Source organism: Ptychodera flava, chromosome 20, assembly GCF_041260155.1.
Source record: "Ptychodera flava strain L36383 chromosome 20, AS_Pfla_20210202, whole genome shotgun sequence".
Taxonomy (NCBI): Eukaryota; Metazoa; Hemichordata; class Enteropneusta; family Ptychoderidae; genus Ptychodera; species Ptychodera flava.
Genome location: NC_091947.1, coordinates 37,134,262 through 37,158,516, shown reverse-complemented (window position 1 = coordinate 37,158,516; position 24,255 = coordinate 37,134,262). Strand labels below are relative to the sequence as shown.

General features: G+C 35.8%; 1 protein-coding gene across 4 annotated transcripts in view; it reads right to left on the bottom strand.

Moving 5' to 3' along the window:
* The window catches only part of LOC139120866 (1-phosphatidylinositol 4,5-bisphosphate phosphodiesterase epsilon-1-like), a 176,136-nt gene that overhangs the window by 128,130 nt on the left and 23,751 nt on the right, over positions 1–24,255 (bottom strand). For 3 of the 4 annotated variants that reach the window (XM_070685485.1, XM_070685488.1, XM_070685486.1), the window contains exon 3: positions 6,882–7,586. In XM_070685485.1, coding sequence (XP_070541586.1) covers positions 6,882–7,586 — 705 coding nt within the window. Of the gene's footprint in view, positions 1–6,881; positions 7,587–7,806; positions 8,013–24,255 lie in introns of those variants that run through there. The other variant, XM_070685487.1, reaches the window with a different exon arrangement.

Here is a 24,255-nt window from a genome sequence, read left to right as displayed (position 1 = left end):
AAATAAATAAATAAATAAATAAACATGGGGCCCGGGGGGCACCGACGTCCTTTGTGCCTCCTTACTTTTATTATTTGCCATAAATGTGAAATCTGGCAAAAAGTCAAATTGTTTGGACATAAATGAAAGTTAATGTGAAAGTGAATCAAGAATAAGAGATGGAACTCAATAGGATCAACAATATCTAAAACAGGAAACGGTGAACTTATATGATACAGAAGGGGAGAAAATTTAGCCACAAACTATTGTAATATAATGGACAATGGCTAATCTAAACCAAATTACTTAAACTGGATTGTTGGCATTGATTACACATGTATTTATTGTCCATCAAATAGAAAATAAATTTGGGCCATTGACTAAAAACATTTGCTTGTTACACTCACCACACTTGTACTTAGTATTTGGAGTGTACACCTATCTACAATACAATGATAAAAAGTTTGGACTCTGAAGGTCAACAGTGCATCTTTATGTATGAGACTAAATAAGCTTACCCCTCAAGTATGTATAGGCCAAAAACAATATTTAATTTTGATTTAATTATGTAGTGCAGGGAAGGACATAGAATATGGTGAAAAGCAAACTAAATATAAAAACTGAATATACAATTATATGGAAATGTTGTTTTACAGTCATGAGTATCTAGTGTGTGCCGAGAGACATATTAAAATTGGACAGTATCATCCTGACCAGAGTTTGTCTGAGTGGTTGTTTCCTTCTGATTTTCTGACACGGTGATAGGTACAAAATATTATGTTATTCACCATAGTTAAGCAACATAGCTTGCATTTTGTTCACAGTAGAACTGAGTTTTACATGTAAGATAACTTTCTCATAAACTGTAAATTCTGGCTTGTGGCAGCTCAAACGTCGCAATACTACATTTTTTGATATGATATGGAGTGACTTGCACACATATGCAATATGCAGTGACAGTCGATATATTCATAGTAAGAGTCTACTACATTCAAGCATAGTGATGTTGACAACTACATGCATGCCAGTGCACGATTTCAAAGTAGCCAGGAGGAAATTCTAATAGTCTTTTAGTGGAAATAGGCCCTATAGGTATTAAACCACAGTGAAACAAACAACATTAGTTATCGTGACCTTGCTAAAGTGCAATCTCGGATCATGTATGATCTGATGATCATGCCAAATTACCATGTCGGATTATGCCGTGATTCTGAAGTGCGCGTAAATCGGTCAACATAAGCACACATAGACTCTCGCCAGTCGCTTGTACTGCTTGGTCTCGCGTAGCTTTCGGTATTTATACAAGCTCGTGCCTTCGGCACTCGACCTTGCGCCTTCGGCGCTCGATCGCCTACGTTGGATTACTACCGCAAGTGACTCCGGATCCGGTCAAAAGAAGGCACGAGGACTGTCGACAATGATGCTTCGGCGCTCGATCGCCTACGTTGGATTACTACCGCAAGTGACTCCGGATCCGGTCAAAAGAAGGCACGAGGACTGTCGACAGTCTAAAGCACACACTGTCTTCAACAATGATGCTTCGGCGCTCGATCGCCTACGTTGGATTACTACCGCAAGTGACTCCGGATCCGGTCAAAAGAAGGCACGAGGACTGTCGACAGTCTAAAGCACACACTGTCTTCAACAATGATGTCAAAATCAATGCACAACTGTCGAAATTACCCAAAATAAGCAACAGAAAACTTAAGTTATCGCTGTGTCGAAAGGACAGTACATCAACATAAAACGACGCTAGTTTGTTATGACATGGAGGTAGAAGGACAGAGCGAATTCTCTCGCTCTCACCCAGCTATTACTAACGGGCCGCCGGTGGGATTGCCTGGATTCGCCGGTAACGAAGGAGCGTTTCGTGCCAAAAAAATACATGACAGCAACAAAAATACAATCACCGTGAACTTCATATTTACAAAACATCATCAAATAAATGCTAAAAGCTTCAAAACGTCAAAATTCGCACAAGACCGAGAAACAAGACAGCGTCGGTTTGATTTTTCAAAGTCCTTGCCAGGAGCTGGTCTTTGCAAAACAACGCTAACTTGTTATATGCGCATGCGCATATTAAGGAGAGACCCATTTGATTTCGGGGGGGGGGGGGGGGGTATGCAGGAAGTGGGTATGGGAACTTTTTTTGTCAGAGAGACAGCATTTTTTAATTTCAACTGTCACACCTGCATCAATTTTTTTATCAAATGGAGTAGCAGTGCAATTTTCAAATTTAAGCCAGTGTTTCACATATCACAGGATGGTTTTATATATTCATTTTACATTCCAACGAATGAAAACAAAATGGAAAGTCTAGTATATATACAACTTTAAATTATAGAACACTTTTTTGGCAAATCAACAGTGATCAGTACTATACCTGCTTTTCTTTATAACAGTCAAATCCTTTTAAGTTCTCAGGGGAGATGTTATCTTTTGTGGTCAGAGAAACAAGGCTCACACATTGTATTTCATTATATTTGTTGTTCCTCAATTTTTCTTTGACAACTTGTAATCTTTCTAACATATTTATGTTGAGAGAATAATATATTGGTTTTTAACTAGTTTATTGACTCCTGTCTTGTGTTTTCAATTTTCACAATGTACAGAAGTCAAATAGTCCCATCTAGATATTGCCTGTACCATTGAGATATTGCAACAGAAATCCAGAAATATGATTTCTTGGGTCAGAAAAGGGAAGGAAACATCGAGTGCACTGAGGTGTAAAGTAGTGAATGCTTATATCATAAGTGCTGGGAAAAAAAACACATGAGAATTGCTTGTGGTAAAAACATTTGCGCTGCCTATGGCAGCATGCTAGCAAAGAACACATGAGAATGAATTTCCAAAATTTTGCTCATTTCAACTGCATTATGACAATTCCTTTTTTATTTATTTCTGTCTGTTATGAGAATTTTTTTTCTCAAGCCATTACAGGCTTATTTTTTTCTTTTATTTCACCTGGTGACAATTTTTTTTCTCAAAATCCTCCATACCCCCCCCCCCCCACAAATCAAGTGGTTCTCCCCTAAGTGAGTCCCTGACCTATGCGGGCCAGTGGATTACTTCCTCAGTAGAACTGATATGCCTGCCGGTACCATCATTCTTCAGTCGATCAAAGGCGCCTTTCGTACCAAAAAATACACGACAGCCGCAAAAGTGCATCACTGTCAACGTCATAACTATAGAATATATTGAAAAGCACAGTGAAACGTTCACAAAGTAAAAAATGTGCCCACACCGAGAAACAAGATGGCGTCCGATTCGATTCTCACTCAGATTTTGTCCTAGAGTTGTGCGCATGCGCAGACGGTAGCTTTAACGAAAGCGAGTCAAAATCAAGTAAATATAAAATAAAAATGGATAAAAATATTGTTTAAAAATAATACAAGGCATGTATCACCAAATTTTGAACATTTCTGACGGCATTTCAACTATACGAACACCCATGCCAAATATCACAATAATCAAATCAGTGGTTTTGAGGAAAAATTGAAAATAGTGGTTTTCACAAAAAAGCTAAAAAAGTGACTTTAAAATGATTCAATCAAAAAAAGAAAAAAGACCGTTTGAGATACATGCCAAAGTGACCACCAGACCAAATTTCAGAAAAAGTTACTGAAGCGTTTCTGAGATACCTGCGTCCACAGCATACGACCCACTGTATGCAACAACAAGGCCGCGTCATCACATTAGTACTTTGGGCCAAAGGCCCAAAGGACTAATAAAAACTGATACAGTGTAAGTACGGGCACTTTAAGGTAGAACGCACCTACGGGGACATATAATCAGATTGTCAAACTTTTACAATTCTTTTCTGATATGCCACTTGTTGGAGTTCATTTTAAAGCTCTTGTTGTAAGAAAACTTTTCACTGGCTTAGTTTTTTGAAATTTTTTATTTTTCTTTTTCTCTATAGAGTTAACACAGGGATGGCGGCCATTTTGAATTTTAAATATTGGTATATCTTGGGTAATTGTTTCTCAAGTACCAAAATTTGCATGGTGACCCCCGATTTTCAGTCTTGATTTGGAGAGAGAGTGGTTGAAAGATTCATTAAGGAAAGTTTGAGCAAAAGTTTAAGTCTTTCACTTTCGAGATGCATACTACCCTAAATGACATTCATATCAATCGTTTGGTGGTCCAATGCCATGGTTGTAGTACGGTAGTGATTTTTGTCATAGGTCAATTTAACCTGTGGCACAGCACTCCGCTTTGTTACCTATTTTACTCAGCCATTTGCCAGCCAGCATTGTTACTTCAGATCTATACATTAGTAAGAGCTGCCCATCAGACCATAAATTGGCTCTCATCTGCAAGCAGTTTTTGCTACAGTCTAGAACAATATCACCAAGCAATAATCTACATAGTAGTCATAAATCCCACAGTGACAAACTTGATGTAACAAACACAAACAGCACAGCACAGACAGACAACAAACAAGTATAGATTTTCCTACTTTTTCCTAGTCTCTTTTCTTTAGTTTGGTTATGGTAATTTTATATTTCAAAGGAAGAATTCTTGACAATTAAGTGAACAATGGAAGAGTTGGAGGTAATAGATACCTACTGACCTTACAGGTGTAAGTACGCTAACTCTTGATTTATTAGCATAAAGAAACACGTACTGGTTTAGTCACCAAATGGGTCTGTTCTATGGAGAAAATTCCTCTTAGATCAGACTATACCAGTCACTTGGTTACCACATGCCCAATGTCATCTCCTACAAACATGTTTTGCTAAAAGGTGAAGGCCCAGCCAAGGAGGGATATTCAAAACATTCAGTTTTGAGATTGATTTTGATTGTTAAATTTTAGTCTAGTGCACCTTGGCGAACCAACAAATGAAGAGTTTCTGTAAGCAGCGGAGGCTATGTAACAACAACATCATTTTTTAAAGTTTTTTGAGCGTGTTTTTGAGGTAAAATTCTTCAAGTTTGATGTCTAATTGCTTTATCGATGAGTTGCGTAACCATATTTTATGAATTCAACTGTGCACGCGCACGCATTCTGGAACGTTCTTTTTTAGAGTTTGTGTGAGGCTTGGTGCTCCTGAACTGTTGTTCCAACTTCGGCCCTTAAAATGACGACATTGTCCACTTGTTTTTAACTTTAGCATATTATAATGAGGTTATAAACAGTGTGCTTGGTTATTTGGTTGTGGATATAAGACCTCTGGGGTGAAAATTAGCATATTTCGGTGAAATAATCACCTCGCTTCGCTCAGTGATTATTTCCTGCCAAACATGCTAATTTTCACCCCAGAGGTCTTATATCCGCAACCAAATACCCTCGCTTGCCGTTTATTAACCTCTAAATAAAATAGCACAAATAACTGCAAGTACAAAGTAATGAAATCTGTTACTTGAAGTAAATTGTGTTATTATGTAACGCTCTGCTTAGCATCGAGCACTCTAATTTCCCACGAGGACATCTGTATAGTCTTATATATATATATATATATATATATATATATATATATATATATATATATATATATATATATATATTATATATATATATATATATATATATATATATATATATATTATATATATATATATATATATATATATATATATATATATATATATATATATATATATATATATATATATACACACACACACACGCACACACACACATCATGTATATTTACATAAATGTAAATATACACACACACACACATATATACTGGTGTAGAGTGTGAACAGTGCAATCAATGGTATCATGTTTGCTTCAGTCAGCTCAACAAAATAATTCACCTATGTATGTCAGAGATTATGATCGTCTCTAATGTGGTAGGTAGCACAGGGATTGCATACAACAGGACTCAAATCTCAAATTTTCTTAAAACTTACAAACCATGAGGCAAGTCAATTTTTAATTTCACTTGTCCAGGAGAAAAATTACTTGCCCTCAATTTTAAATGACTGTACCAGTCAGTTGTCCTTTGTATAGTTTCGATTAATTCATTATAAGCAAACCACATGGAGCAAAATTACATGTGTAGCTGAAGAAGGTAAAAAGGAGATTCAAATACAGACTATCTTGTCAGAATGTTTGGGGTCGCTGTCACATCTAAAATGTAGCAAAAATATTATATCATAAATATTTTCCTCTTTTCTGCAGATTTTGGCCCAAATAACTTCTATGAATTTTTTAACATTTCAACAACCTTAACAATAAAACTAAATCTTTTAATAAGGTGTCTACTTTTGACACCTACGTACACATCTGCACCCCTTTAGAGCACATGTGTGCTTGATAAGCACAGCAGTATTTCCAAGTTGTTTTCTTGTATTTGAGATTGGGAAACTTTCATTGGCCAATTACCCCTTAGCGTTTGCTTCAGTGTACATATGGGCCGGCCCCTCCTGATCCAAGGGCATGTCAAAGTAGAAATAGTCTGAGATGTCTCTCCATGTGTTTGCTTCCCCAGGGCGTATGGTGTGCTTAGCCATATCTCACCCACCATGCATACTTGTAGTTCTTCAATCAGTGAAGGACATACAACTTTTACAGTAGGCATAGAAATCATACTAGTGTTATCTGCATCACATCATTACGTGCATGTGTCATGAGTCCTCCAAAATACTTTTCATGTTTTGTGATGCAGTTAATAGATTTCCCAGACCAATTTTTCACAGGGTTTTCACAAAAGTTATCTAATCTTAAGATTTACAGTGACTGAGTTTGGGCAGTAGGAAATAGGAATTTTCAATCCCTGATATAATTGTACATATTGTAATTTTCACTGTATTGTCATTTATAATACCTTCTACAATGCAGGAAAGAAGAATTATTGCAAATTAAAGCATCTCTTGTAAATAATGTGAAAGTTATATTCAATGTTTTGAAGGGTTTATGAGGAACCATAACAACTGCTATATTGACTTACCAGCTTAGTAGAGCTGACTCTGAAAACTTGCTTCAGGCAGTGCATCCTATGATTGCGACCTGTCCTATCCATAGACATCTGTACATACATCTGTTTGGCGCGTCTTTTAACATTGACCTGGTCAGCCTCAACTCCCACTAACTGGCCATACTTGTGATACTGAGTTCTTACCAACTTGGCAACGTTCTTGACTTCAATGTATCCTGCTGGTAGGTGTCCTTGCAGCTTGTCTACTTTTAAAAAAAAATAATTCCTTTCCACATTTTGCTGTGATGTTTTCGCTTTGCTGGAATTACTTTCCCATCCAAGATAACGACTGTACGATAACAACTCTTCTTCTTGATTGCCTTGATCAATTTGACGCTGTGCAAATCCATGTTCAGGTCTTTTCTTTCTGTTCATGTATCTTGTCGGACTGATTAGAAGGACTTCTTGTGCGCAATGTTTGGTCTGTTGAATTAAGTTATAGTCACTGTATTCACTCGATTGGATGTCAATCAATCCAAGATCAGAAGGCAGTGAGTGCCTGGCTTTATCTTTTCCTCTCATCATCTTTTTCCTTTCACTGTCCGGTTCATGGGTGTATGTTTCTTCATCTGATGCACACTTTAAATCCCATCGTTGTTCTGTGTTCAACTTGACATCAGTCAATCCTACTTCTTCTGTAGAACGTACCACCTCCTGACTCACTCTGAAATGCGGCAACTGTAATGTGCAAGACATATAGCATATATATCAAACTCAACATTTGTAAAATACTGCTACTTTTTTTGAATACAGTTAAACCAAGATCAACAAATTTAGTTCAAGACTGTTCCAAATATGTACATGGAACTCTTGTGACATTCCTCAAATACTGCAAGATAATATACTGGTATATACTTAAGGTTTTCAAGGCTGGTATGTTTTAAGTCTTAATACTGACCATGACTACGGGTATAAGGATCACAGGCGAAACATGGAAAGCTGCCCAAGGCAATTCAGAGTCATGTTACTGTCTACACTGTAGTTTATCATGCTCAAGCACAGACACAGTTGGCCATGGCAGGGCCTCCTATAACAGCGCAGATCTTGAGAGGCTTACACATGTAGGTTTGCAACCTGCTGATAAACTGCTCTGCCAAAGTAAGTGCAGAGGTTGAACATGTCATTTCAATGGGCCTGGGAACTACACTTTTGTTGACTAGTCTGTTGTGTGGGAGGGTCCACAGACCTTCTATTCACAGCCTTGACAGGCTTTGGATTATTTGGTGAAGTCTGACATGTGAGGAAATGCTTCACTGCACTTTGAGTAAAAATAGTAAAGGACGTCATTACGTCATTACGTCTGATTTTAGTTATTTTCGTAGTGATAGGAAAAAAAAGAAAACAGCAAAACGAAACTCTGGTGGTACTATATTTCTGTTCAAACATAAATATAAAAGAGGAGTACAGAAAATCTCTACGATTATACCTGATACAATATGGGTCAAACTAGATAAAACTTTTTTTAACTTTGAAAAAGACATATTTATCTGTGCAACATATTTCCCACCAGATAATTCATCCATTTACAAAGAGAAGGTAAATACTCTCTTTGAAGATATTGAAAAAGAAATAATCAATTACTCATCCGAGGGTGAAATAATTATTATGGGTGATTTCAATGCACGTACAGGAAGACTTGATGATTACGTTACAGATGACTCAAGAGACCATATTACATTACCAAATATGTATGCTATAGATAATTTCAGAGCAAGATTGAATAAGGATAATAATATCAATTCATATGGAAGGAAACTTATTGACCTCTGTTTATCAACAGACATGAAAATTGTCAATGGCAGAAAAATTGGCGACTTGTATGGAGATTTTACATGTTACACATATAACGGCTCAAGCCTTGTGGACTATGTAATTGCACAATCAAGTCTTCACTTTAAAATTCAATACTTGAGAGTTCACCAATTGACCCACTTATCAGACCATTGTCCACTATCTTTTGCACTCACTGGGCAAGTCACAACTGAAAATGTGGACAACAGTACAGGTCTTAACCCCCTTCCCAAAAGATATTTATGGGAACAAAGTTCAACTGAGAAGTATCAAGAGGCTCTCCAAAGCCCACCAGTCAGTTCCAAAATTACTCAGTATTTACACACTAATTATTTGACTGGTAATATTGATGATGCTGTACAAGGCTTGAATGATATAATTTACACGGCTGCAGACATGTCACTCAAAACCTGCACTCATAAAGTTGTAAAGAAAGGCAATGTGAAAAAGAAAACAGGTCGTCGATGGTATGACAAATCATGTTTTATAATAAAACGTGAAGTTAGAGCAATGGGTAAACTGATTGTGAAATATCCAAATGACCATATGTGAGAGGTCGCTTTTTCAACTTAAGAAGGAGTATAAAAAGTTAATTAGAACTAAAAAGAGAATGTACCAGGAGAATCTTTTAAATAATATCACGGAAGTGAATGGTGGTAACTTAGATCAATTCTGGAGTGCATTGAAAGAATTAAAAACCAACAATTCCTTACCAACAAATGATGATATCAGTAATAGTATAAGTGTTGAGGAATGGATCAAGCATTTCTCAAATCAAAATAAGAAATATAACCATAGTTCAAAATTAGACAAAATTATAAAGGAGCTAGAAAGTAAGGAAATTAATGAAGAATTGAATGGGGATATTACTTCCACTGAAATCATGAAGGCAATTAAACAGTTAAAAAAGAAAAAGTCGCCAGGTGATGATAAAATAATCAATGAAATGTTAATAAGTGGTCAGTCTGTCCTTCTGAAACCAATTACAAAACTCTTTAATAGTATTTTAAATTTCAAAAAAGTTTCCAGACATTTGGCGCACTAGCATTATAAAACCACTTTTCAAATCAGGGGATAAAAATAACCCAAATAACTACAGAGGGATAGCTCTATCAAGTTGTCTCTCAAACTTTTCACTTCAGTTTTGAATAACAGATTACATAAATATGTTGAGAGTCATGATATTCTAAGTCAATATCAGGCTGGGTTTAGGCCTGGATTTCGAACAACAGACAACATGTTCATCTTAAAATCGGTTATTGATAAGTATATTAGTAAATCAAACATTGAAAATGCGAAGGATAAAAGGAAAAAGATAAATCGGTTGTTTGTAGGATTTGTTGATTTTAGAAAGGCATTTGATAGTATTTGGCGTCAAGGGCTCTATTACAAGTTACTAACACACAATATTAATGGCAATATTTATCAAATAATTAAAAGTATGTATGACGAAGTCAAATACAGTATAAAACTTAATGGTGGAATCACACGACAGTTCAAATCAATGCGAGGAGTTAGGCAAGGTTGCAATATTAGTCCCATTCTTTTTAATCTGTTTGTTAACGATTTATCAGGTTACTTTGATGATAGGTGTGAACCAGTTAATTTAGGACAGTCCCTGATCAATTTCCTATTATATGCTGATGATCTTGTATTAATTTCTGAATCAGAGGCTGGATTACAGCGTTGCTTTGATAAACTTCATTCATATTGTAATGACTGGAATTTAGAAGTCAACACTAACAAAACCAAAGTCATTGTTTTCAACAAGAATGCTAGGGTCCTTCGTCATAAATATAACTTTTATTATAGTAGTATGAAATTAGAAACTGTTCAAAGCTACAAATACTTAGGCATAGACTTCAAATGTAATGGGAAGTTCGACATTGCAAAGGAGACTCTATACAAGAAGGCACTGAAAGCGTTCTTTTATATTAGAAAAGTGGTCAGTTCATCAGCTAACATAAATATTCATGCATGGATTCATATTTTTGACCATGTTATTAGGCCTATACTAACTTATGGATGTGAAATTTGGGGAACTGAGAAATATTCAGATAGGACACCAATTGAAAAATTGAATCTTAAGTTGTGTAAAATACTTCTCCAAGTTAATCAGTCAGCAACTAATTTAGCAGTGAGAGGTGAGATGGGCAGGCATCCTCTTTTAACTTTTATCAAGAAAATGATGGTTAAATATTGGTATAGAACATACACTAAGAAAGAAATACTTTGATCCATGAGGTGATGGTATTTTGTACTAACAATAACATGGCCTGGGCAACTGCAATGCAAGAAATTACAGGATTGGAGAGTGTTGGTAATTTTTGGCAAAATGATAAACATATTGTGAAAAACTTAACAGATAAGATAAGTAATGACTACATTTTAAAATGGAAAAATGAAGTTAATGCAGAAAAGACATCATCAGGAGAGAATAACAAATTGCGCGTTTATAGAAAGTTTAAAACGGATTTTAAAATGGAAAAGTATTTAAGCTGTATCAAGGATAAAAATGACAGAAAATACATTACCAAGCTGAGAATAAGTGACCATAATCTGATGATTGAGAAAGGTAGACACATGAGACCAAAACTAAAAGCTGAGGACAGAATTTGTAATAGGTGTGATACTAACTCAGTTGAGGACGAATTTCATTATATCATGTGTTGTCCATGTCATACACAATCACGACAAAAATTGTTAGACTCGATAGCAGTCAACAATGAAAACTTCAACAACTGGGATCTACAAGCCAAATTTTGCTACATAATGAGCAATACAGATAGCATGATATACCTCACAACATTTATCCAAGAAACAGATATTTTTTAAGATTACCCAACATTTCATATTCTGCATAAAGTTATATCTTATATTTATATATATATATATTTATTATTTTTTGATAAATATCCTTTTCTTATTTTTGTAGTATTAGTTCTTGACTATGTTCACCTTTGAGGGAATAATGTCAATAAAGCTTATTATTATTACAACAGATTCTGTGAAAAACCTCATTTTTACAATGTCACGGCTTAGAATAGTAACATATAGCTTTAGTAACTTCTAAATGCACTATCTATGCAACAAATTATGCCAACAATTTGAAGTTTTTACAAATAGCTCGCTGGACTATAAGGTGACTCACGTTCTGGGAGTCTTTTGTTGTGGGAATGTCCTTGAGATGGAGCTGTCAAGAGACAAACACATGAATGGAATGCATAGTAGATGAGATCTAGAACTGATTATGAAGCTTAGTACCAATTACTAGGACAATTTTATACACATGACTATTTTAAGCACAGACACAGCTGTAATGTGTGGACATATGTAAATTGACCTTGCCATGGTCCAATACACACACATCTGATGATCTATGGAAAACAAAAGTTGAAGAAAATGTGCTGAATCCATTTTTCATAAGTCACAGCAAAACTCTCTCATAAGTTTTGTGTTTAATTCATTTTATGATTATGGAGAACATCCCGCTATTAAATCTGTTCTTGTATGATTAATTTTTGCTGAGTCATTCACAATTAAAATTTGATTTAAAAAATCTCAATCTGAATATTCAACTTTGCAGATATCATTTAGTCAACTGAAGCTGTGCCAATAGAACATAATTTTTACTTTTTTTGTTAATGTGTAATCAAATTTGGACAGTGGGTAAATCAGCAACTTGAAACACATGAACAAAAGCCAATTTGAAAGTAGATCACCAGATGTTTTTAGATACAGAATGATGATGACAGGAAATAATTGGGGAAAAGATGTCCCTTCTAGTCATTTAACGTTTTAATATTGAATTTATATCTGATGTAAACTTGAGATTATCAAGCTGTAGTAATATCATCAAAAGTTGAGTTAATGCAGATCTATACAGTAACAGACCAATGCTTTCACTTGTTACTCCTTACTGCCATGATGTTGTAACTTTTTCACACTGACTGATTTTGATATATTGACATGGTCAATCTTCATCTCTATTGAGAGTGATAATCACTGACCAGTGACAATTGTTTCATTTTATGTGCAAAAACTTACATCAGAGACCTAAAGTTTAAAAGCAGTCGAGACCTTTTACTGTTTATGATTGCATAGTTCATTGATTCTGAACTTCCACAGGGACATTGCCCACTCTGCACTGTTTGGTTATATTAGGATTGCACAGTGAAGTCTGCTAACACCAGCATTGTTTTGAGGATGGGTCTCGCCTTGATAGACACCATTGGAATTGGCCTTTGAAATTGGCTGTAGGGATGTTGCCACAGGGTTTTACTTACATGTGAAGAGTAATATCGCTTGAACACCTAGCTAGAAATAGGCAATGAGTGCTGACAGTGTATGGTAAACTTCTTTAGAGACATGAGGCTTACATGTGGTATGATAGGGTTATTATTTAAATGATAGTTCACAGAAAGACATATCCTAAACTAAAGAAAGTTGTTTAGTGTCATGTCAAGCAACCATGACCAGTGTAATTTTTCTCTTTATACATTTATCAATATATATTTATGTCAAAAGTACTGATAAGATGAATCTGGATGTTGTTGTGTGTGTAGCTTTACTCTTGGCAATTTAACATGTGGCAAAACAGCTCTATTGTTTTTCAAAAAAGTTCACTGTACGGTACATTAGCAGGAATGAATTTTATTATCTATTGAAGAGATAAAAAACATGATTGGACATCAATATATATGTAATCTACTAGAAATGAAAGCTATTTAGATAAATTTGCTGCTCTTACAATACCTAAGTTTTGGTTGCACTGGTTTTAAAACAGCAGCACAAGTTGTCGAATATTGGTCAGTATTAGCATATTTAATGAATTTTAATAGAAACAATACGATTATTCTCAATTTACTTTTCTTTGAAATAAGTGAAAAATCTATTATTGAAAAAGGAAGACACACTGTTCCAAAAACCCAATTACTGAAAGATACTGCAATCAGTGTAACACCAACAGTATAGAAGATGAAACACACTTTTTATTAGTCTGTCAAAAATACAAAGTCCAAAGAAAGAACTTTTTCAGGAAAATCAACTTCCCAAACGACAATACTGAAAATCAGCTTATTTCTCTACTAACAAAACAAGAGTTCTCTTTTAATGAACAACTTGCAGATTATATTTTTACTTTATACAAACAAAGAAATACCTAGTTATATTTATTATTAGCTACTATTATTATACTGTAATACTTTATCTTTATTGAAGAAAATTTTAACTTATTTTTGTATCACACTTTTATTGCCACAAATGTGATGTAAATCCTATATTTACAAGCAAGCAATAAAATATTATTATTATTATTATTATCTACCAATTTGAAATAATAATTGCCTATCACTATCGCTTTATTTGAAAGAAATCTTTAGAATTGAATCATCAGGTAGGAATGTAGAACAGACCGTTCACTTTGGAAGCCACATTAGGGGCCGTTGATAATTAAAACATGTGCACCGTAAATGAAACTAAGTGCGTTTGTCCTTAACCCCCCTCCCCCCTCCCCTAAAAAACTAAAGTTTTGAAATGTGAAAATCCAACTAAGCCTCATTCTGTATCTGCATCCAACAATCAGTGATTACGTCGCAATGAAATCACACATACGCAAGCGACACCCTCCTCCACATACCCTCTCTAAAGTCAATCTCTGTTAAGCATGATGATATTCGAAATACACCCAAACCCCCTCCCCCTTAACACAGAAGTTGCATTTACCATGTGCGTTTTAATTATCCATGGCCCCTTATAAACAACATGCAAGAAAACAACAAACACACTTCGTTCTCTATACTGTATGCCGTATATCCAGTCATTTGAAATCAAACAAACACTTCTTAAAGGAGAACTATTAGATTTTGGGGGGTTGAGCTGGAGGATTTTTTGGGAAGAAATTGTTGGAAGTTGAAGAAGAACAAATTGTCTCAAAATTTGGGAAATGTGACTCTCTTATTCTCTGGCGGTACGCCACCTTTGGCAGCGCTAACATTTTCAAAATAAATTAGGAAGTCCAATATTTTCAATGAATGTTGGACTATTGACTATTGTTACTCAAACACTGATCATGCAAAAAATACAATAAAAATATCAGTGTCCAATGCCATTTTCAAACAATCTTATTTACTGCAGAACAAATTGAAACACCTCAAATTGCACCATTGTACACATCAGTTTCTCAAAATTTAAAGGGGGGACACCCCCCTCTTGCACGCTCCCCCTGGGGTATCCTATGTCAAAGTTTTCTCTTGAACAAACAAACTGAAACACCTCTCAGATTGTACCAGATTGCATCATTGCACACATCACGGTTTCAACATTTTTGATGTGAGAGGAGAAACATCTCCCGCTGTCCCCCTCGGCCTCTTGCACCTCCACAAGATGCTCTGGTAGTTTTTTTCCAGTCTTTTACTATTTAATTTCAACAAAGAATTAATTAGAGACAATCCTTTGTTTTACACAATCCCTATCCTCTAATTTAACATCATCTGTCCTGTGCTCACATAAAATACTTGTTATTTTTAGATGAGCAGTTTTTAATCAGTGACATGTAATTAACTCAAGAACAGCATATTAAAAACATAGGGCCAATATCCCTGTAGCTGCAATAGACTTGAAGACGCTCATAGTATAATTTTAGATAATATGTACTCAAACTGGAAACGATGGCCTGGAGAGAACTGTCTTGTAGGTCCATAATTTCCTAGCCATCAGCCTCTAACATAAAATATACAATCATACATGTGGATGTAAAAGCAACTATAAGAGGCTGATATCGCCATGTGTAGTAATGAAAACAATTGATGTAATAAGTGTGACTGGTTTTTCAAATAAAGGAATAATGATGAACACAGCACATATATGAATATTAAACACATTTGAGAACATGCTGTAGATATTTTTTGTGGTTTGGATGGTTGAACTAGTGCATAAAAAATTTGAAGCCAATTGGAGAAGCGTTTCAGAGAAGCTGTGAATATGCTAGATAAAAGAACTTTTGAATTATTAATAAATGTCAAGGGTATCAGACAAGAACTTCTGAGAAACATGTGGAAACAAAAATTTTGACCAAAAGTGGCAAATTTTCCAAAATTTGAACAAATCTAAAATAGTTCACCCCTATGGACCTACTTGCATACCAAATATCGAAGCTGTCTGATCTGCAATTTTGAAGATCTTAAAGATGTCATAAGTTCAATATCATATTTAGTTCATCTGTAGGAGCCTGTATACCAACTGTCAAAGCTATCAGACAAGTTTCTTTTGAGAAATAATTTTTTTGGCCATAAATGGCAAAAATTGCCCCAAAATATAAAATCGTAGATTTCATCATAATTTGAATAATTTTATATCGTATTTTGATCATCCCTATGAACCTGTATACCAAATATCAAAGCTGTCAGACAAGAGGTTTTGATGAAATAAATTTGACCAAAAATGACAATAAAATTTCTTAAAAATACAAATTTGCATATTTTATCACAATTTGAACAAATCTAAGTTTGGTCATCCCTAGCGAACTGCATACAAAATATCAAATCTATCTGACCAGCTAGCGGTTATGAAGAAGATTTTTTACCAAAACGCCTTTTTTTGAGCTAATTTGCATATTTTCAACAATATCAAAAAACAAAACCCAGTTTCTCATGATCGTATTTTGCACCTGCACAAGAAATATTAAATCTGTAAGTACTGCGGCTCTCAAGATATTTGAGTGGATGGACATCCTCACAGATGGCCATACATACATACATACATACATACATACAAACTGACTGACGAAGGACGCCGGACGGATACCCATCCCAATAGCTTCTATAAACTATAGTCTATACTAACTACAAACTGGCAATCATGAAAAAAAAATTGCATTGCTTCCAGTGTGGAAAAAAGATTGATGCAGAACAGACAAACAATAGAAAAACAAGTCATTGACAATGACATAGTCCCCACTTGTAATAGGAGTATTAGTCTTGATGGGGCAGGGAAATGTGGTCATTAAGAAGTATCACTGGAGTGTATATGTTGAGATCTATGGGCACATAGGTCTATGTCGTTGTTCCGAATTTGAAACACATGAGGCATGTCTAAGTTATAGTTCTATATCGGGAAAAAAGATCAGACCTCTAGCAGTATTGGCCAGCCAAGAAATACATATGCGCATAATAAATGAGGTACAAGATGTGACATCTTAAGGTCTAATATCCTATCAAAATTGGAGGGTATAGAACTTGTGGTTACTGAGATATGCATATATATGTATAATCAAGGTCAAAGGTCATCGAGGTCACATGACATTTTGAAAAAAAAATTACATTGCTAATTAATCCCTATATGCCAAAAAATCAGACCCCTAGCTCTATTCGCTTGCCCAGAATTAGATGTGTGCATAATTAATGACGTAAAGCGTGTGTTGTCATAAGGTCTCCCATCCTACTAAATACAAAGGACATAGCACTTGTGGTTACTTATTTATTGACATAAACATATATTTTAGGTAAAAGGTCATCGAGGTCACATGACATTTGGTCAAAAATTTCTCTCCTATAGTTATCCCTATATACCAAAAATCAGACATCCAGCTCTATTAGCTTGCTCAGAATGAGATATGTGCATAATTAATGAGGTACAGTATGTGGTGTCATAAGGTGTCCAATCATACCAAATATGAAGGGTGTAGCACTTGTGGTTACTGAGTTATGGACAAATATGTATATTTGAGGTCAAAGGTCACCGAGGTCACGTGATATTTTGTAAAAAAAAATTGTATTGCTAAGTTATCCCTATATACCAAAAATCAGACCTCCAGCTCTATTGGCTCGCTCAAAATTAGATATGCACATAATTAATGAAGTACAATATGTGGTGTCATAAGGTGTCCCATCATACCATACATGAAGGGTGTAGCACTTGTGGTTACTGAGTTATGGACAAATATGTATATTTGAGGTCAAAGGTCACCGAGGTCACGTGACATTTTGTCAAAAAATTGTATTGCTAAGTTATCCCTATATACCAAAAATCAGACCTCTAGCTCTATTGGCTCGCTCAAAATTAGATATGCACATAATTAATGAAGTACAATATGTGGCGTCATAAGGTGTCCTATCATACCATATATGAAAGGTTTAGCACTTGTGGTTACTGAGTTATGGACAAATATGTATATTTGACGTCAAAGGTCACCAAGGTCAGGTGACATTTTGTCAAAGTGTCTGAGATATCTGCGTGATTGGATGGGTGAACGGATGGACTCATGGACGGATATGTCCCAATCTATAAGCCCCCTGGACTTTATCTGTGGGGACTAAAAACTGTGTCACTGCATCCTTTTTGCAATATGAATACGATGAGAAACTAAATTTTTATTTTTCTTGGCCTTATACATGGGAGTCTATGGAGAGCTGCCTTATACATGGGAGTCTATGGAGGTGTAAACTAAAAAGTCCTCTAACACGGCCAAATTTGATCACATTGTGAAACAAATTGACGTGCATCTGTATGAGGTAGGGTACTATCCTTGTACCAAGTTTGAACAAAATCGCTCAGGCGTCTCTGAGATATCTGTGTGAATGGACGGACGGACACATGCACGGACGGACGGACGCACGGACATGACCAAACCTATAAGTCCCCCCCGGACGGTGTCCTTGGGGACTAAAAAGTTTAGCAGTGGTGGGGAACAAAAATTTGCTACCATACCCATTTCCTCCAGGCCCTCTCCCCAGAAATCAAATGGTTCTTTCCTAATGAATAGCTGGGTACGGATAGATATGTCTCCTTGCGAGATTGTAGTCTAGACACAACTTTTGAACTGAATGAGCGACAACAAGTACCATGAACGATGGATCCAACTGATATTTCATAGTTCCTACCTCACAAAGTCTCTTATGTAAGAGTATATGGTTGATCCTACACAGCAGATATGTACCATCGTCTAACTTACAACTTATAATACACAATTCAACTCAAACCCTGAAGTTGAACACATTAAGACACCATGCAGTACCTACCACTTCTTGAAAGCTTAGTTCCCTTGATAAACTGACAGGTTTCCATTCACTCCAATTCACTAAGGAATTAAAACTTGTAAGATAAATTTTTGGAGAGATATCAACACAGAAGTTTAACCGTTTGTTGCTGTGACAAGCTTCCAAAGCCATGCTCTTTGACATTTCAGGTTTTGATTCGAAAGTTATTGCGGGCATAACGAACCAATCACTTTTCCACTTGTGATGTGCAGGCTAAAAGCTTCTGTTCTGAGGCAGGACATACCAGTTATCATAGAGTGTAACTGCATGCTGGTACTGATTGGCTACAAATACAAACTACACCTTATTAGCAGTGTGTGACCCTAGAGTGTTTACATTGCCCTTTTACAGGGTGTATTCTGTACAGCTGGCTACATATCCATCATTGGACAGCTTTTAACCCTTCCAGAGCAGCAAACTGAGCTCCTGCTGTTTATTTGTTGCAAAGCCAGTATTTACTGATGCACCATGAAATTGAATGGCAGATACCCTGGTAAAACAGCACAGAAAACCTCTGTCAGGTTTACTTTAACAGGAAGGGGTGGACCATTTGATATCCTGGGGAGGGGTCTAGAAGATTTTTGAAAAAAAAGATCCCCAGCAAAAGTCAATGAAACAAAATCAGCCAGAAAAGGCTTGACAAAAAAAGGTGGGAAAGTGGAAAAAATACCGCAATTATACGGTGTCGCTCACATTTGATCAGAATTGGTAAATACCAGTATGGGTACCAAAGATCAACAATAAATGTTGTTTCTATCTGTTCAGTGCAGGAGGATGTACATTGTATCCTCAGACAGCATCGAACTAAAATAAATTACAAATCTGAAAATTTACTCAGAAAAAAAAATTAGCACAGCTTTTCTCATTTGGAAAAAAATTTATTTAGAAATATACAATTGTAAAAAAATGTTCAATTTCATTGTGACCACCCCCTCCCAAGATCTAATGGTCCGTCCCTTAGTTTGAGCAGGTCTGTTAATATGTAACAGTTCATAAACAATGACAGGAAATGACTCAAGCTCAGTGGAGTAGCATGCTTGCATGCCACCACTCCTCCATTTGCAGAATTTCCCTTTTTCTTACCTCATTTGCACATTTTTGACACTGATGTGTTCATTTGAACAAAATCACATCTCAACCCCTACATCTACCTATACACCAAATACTGAGACGGTAGCTTTGGCGGTATGGGAGCCTTTGTGTGTGACGGACATACATCCGCACATACCCACAAATATACAGACACAGACGCCACTCAGACCCATCATATAAGCTCTTTTTGGTATTTATATATAAAACCAAATATGAGCTAAAATATGAGCTAAAAAATAATGTACAAAGGATCTGGTTAAAAAAATACTGCTACCTCATCAATCTTCCAGATCCCTCTGCCCCGGATATCAAATGGTCCACCCCTAACATGACATAGAAAGTAAACTGCTGTGATGTACACTTTAAAGAAAAACCTCTGCTGTGGTATTGAGTTGGAAACAATTTAGCCTTCAACTCAATTGTACCAGTTTAATTAAGTGTAGAGAGGTTCCTAGCAAATAATGCAAAAATTTTCCATATTTTTTGGGGTCAAAAATTAGTTATTTTACATAATCACACAAAGTCCTATGATCGCGGCATATTAGCTTTACATTTTACTTACAGTACTTTTCTTGTGCTTAGGGCTCCCCTTGAAGATGAGGTGCAATGTTAATCTTCTCATTCAAAGGTAGACAGGGAATAATCAAGGATAACCAAAAGTTATGAATAGACAGTTTCAATGAAATGGCCATGGATAAAGAGGGACAACCAAATGCTGGAGATCAATGCCGATACCAACCACAGTATGGAAGATGCATGTATGAAATCAACCAATCTGAATACATTCCAAAATCTTTAATACCTGTACATAGATTCCATCAAGAATTATGCAAAGTTAAATGTTTTTAACAGTGTGAATGAATTTTGCAAATTTCAACAACCTGTAATGTTACATGTACAATCTGACAATGCTGTCATCACCTACATGTATAGCATAATAAAAACGCACAAACATGTAACAAAGCACAGAGTTTTTCTCAACACTAAGAGAAGTAACAAAAACAAAAAATACTGCAATTATACGGTGTTGCTCACATTTGATCAGAATTGGTACATACCAGTATGGGTACCAAAGATCAACAATAAATGTTGTTTCTATCTGTTCAGTGCAGGAAAATTCTATGTTGATGTTATGACAATGATTTCTGCACAGTACAACCAAAAAAAAAAACAAAACAAGAAATAGTTAAACCAGAAAAACAACATGCTACAACAGAGAAATAGGTTTTGATCAATAAAGGGCAAAACTTGTCCTAAAAACACAAATATTGAAATTTCACCACATTTTTTGCAAACAGCTTCTCAGCTTGTCAAAAGATGGTCTTCAACATTTCGCAAAATCTATCAACAATATAAATCACTAGGCCATATGTATGTTGTGGTTACAGCACGCAACAGCAAGCAATCTTATTTGCGCCAGTGATATGGATGTACATTGTATCCTCAGACAGCGTCAAACTAAAAGTTACTCAGAAAAAAAATTAGCACAGCTTTTCTCATTTGGAAAAAATTTTTTTTAGAAATTTACAAAGTGTTCACAATTTTATTGTGACCACCCCCTCCCAAGATCTGATGGTCCATCCCTTAGTTTGAGCAGGTCTGTTAATATGTAACAGTTCATAAACAATGACAGGAAATGACTCAAGGACAGTGGAGTATCCTGTTTCAGTCATTGGCATGCCACCACTCCTGAACATTTGCAGAATTTCCCTTTTTCTTACCTCATTTGCACATTTTTGACACTGAAATGTTCACTTGAACAACGTCACATCTCAACCCTGCATCTACCTTTACACCAAATATACTGAGATGGTGGCTTAGGTGGTATGGGAGCTTTTGCCTGTGACGAACATACATACATACAGACATACAGACGCCACCGACTCACCATATAAGCTCTTTTTGGTATTTATATAAATACCAAATATGCGCTTATAAAATTAGTCTACCGGGTATATTGACTCAACCAGGGGCACACAGTCCATGTAGCCGACAATGAGATGCAAATGATATGCGGTTAAGGTCTCCTCAACTAACTTTCAGCTGGTTCTTCACTTTCTACTATTTTTATAGTATTTTTTACAAAGGCACAGACTTATTCTACCTGCAACTTAAAACTGACGGTGATTTTGTAGCTCATTCTTTACTATTTTTCATAGTTTTTGGTAGCTGGTAACAGACACTTCGTGTCCGTGTCGGCTACATGGACGATCTGCCAAACCAGGTGCCACAATACTGTAAAATAAGAAACGCTGCCAACTGACTCTAAAAGACACAGATAATAACACTATATAGTTTGTGCATGCATGCATTTGCACGGACGTGTCTGCCTGCTACCATGACAATTAACTATATTCAAGATTTTAAGAAATTTAAATGTTCATGTCTACATTTAAACTTTCAAAAGTCAGGTTGCTATTTAGTTTACAAACATTTCCATGCAATGTTTGCTACTTATGACACATGGTGGCATTGTAACTGTGTGGCATTGTAACTGTTGTCAGATGATTCGTAGCTTTGCCGGACAAATGAAAGAACAGTGAATTATGCAATACAATGCCATATACTCCCCTCTATAACATACTGCTTATCATGAAATTGTGAATGAATGAATAGTGTGATAATGAAGTAATGTATCTTGCCGTCTCTACTCTACAGCAGATAGCCTATAAGGACTGGATACTTGAACAATAATGGCTGCGTCACATGGAAATATGGCTAAGTGAGGTCAACAACAGTCATTTGTTTAACCTGTTCACCCAAAAGTCCATAATAAACGATGCAAAATTTCCACTGATAACAATAGGTTTGGGCAAACCATGGTGGCAAAGGGTTGCCTTGGTGATTCTCGGCGATCCAGAAACTCCTCAGTGATGAACAAAATGACCGAAACAGAGGGAGAAGCGATCGCGAGGTCAAGCTTCACTGTACGATCTTGGGTTTTAAACCCAATCCTTGTGAACAGATCCAAGATTACCATTGATAACAATGGGTTTGGGTAAAACCATGGTTTTGAAAGGGTTAAAGCACACCAAGGAACAAGAGAAAAGGAAAATGGCTTTTATGATATGAACACAAATTGTCCTGAAGCACTGCTGACAGTATACTCCAGAAATTACTATAATTTCAAGTGACTGTGAGCTGCAAAAAGTGAATTTTTTAGCTGATTTTCCAGGGCTTAATTCCAGCCTTCGGCCAGAAGGGGACACCTCCTTCCCGCACCCTCCCCAGACGACCGCTTGGCGGTTGTGGCACGAAGCTGTAAAGCCACCTACATTTTTATGTTAGCCCCTACTTCAAATCTTAATGAAACCCTTGCTTATATTGTTAACCCGTATTGGATTGCCAAAGGTTTATTGGTAATATCATACAGTAGTAAACATTCAAACTTTTTGTGTTTGCTTTCACTTTTAATCAAGCACAATTTATTTTTAAAATGACATACCAACAGGTCTGTTTATTAGCTAAATAGCCAAACCCAACACAGCCAAACCCAACACAGTCTGTTTATTGGCTAAATAGCCAAACCCAACACAGTTTGTTATAGAAATTAGTGATGGCTAAATAGCCAAACCCAACACAGCCAAACCCAACACAGTCTGTTATAGAAATTAGTGATGGATACAATCTATTACTATTGTTATTATTATTATTATCGTGTTGTTGTTGTTATTGTTTATTGCTATGTTCTAAATGTGACAGTAAAACAGTCTAATTTTATTATTACCTATTTGAATGGCAATACAGTATTTGGTGCATCCATTGCTCAATTAGAAAACGTTATTTTACGAAAAGCTTACATAATAGGAAAACTTGCAATGCCATTAGCCATGTACACCAACAATAAAATATCATGTTTTAAGATTTATACTGCTACACGATACAACCATTGATAAGCAAAATTAGGTTCAAACGTTAACGTTTTTCATATCCATGTTCTTACACCTACATATGAAGGTTGCTACCCCAAGAAAGGAGTAAATATACTGTAAAATGATAAGAATCTTCAGTCAATAATGACATGCTACAAAGCTAACAGTGTTTAACTTTTAGATCATGGCATGTACCTGTCTGCAATAGTATGGTCAAGCTATTCAATATTTATACATAAACAGTAAAAACCCACTGGCATGGTTGGTTTGATTGGACTGCAACAAATCTCTCACGTTTTCATTTCACTTCCATATGTTTGAAATTACTTTGTATGAAACAAATAATTAATATTAGAGAAAGAGAGTGGACTTTGTTCAAATCTTGATTTTGAAAAGAGCAAACTGGGTCACATTTTATGTTCAAATTCAACATTATATTGTATATGCTCTCTAGTATTTCGTTCCTTGTTGATACGCTTTGTGCATATATTTTCATGGCTGAATCAAATGAGATCAATTATCACAAGATTACGAGTAAAATCAACAGATATATACAGA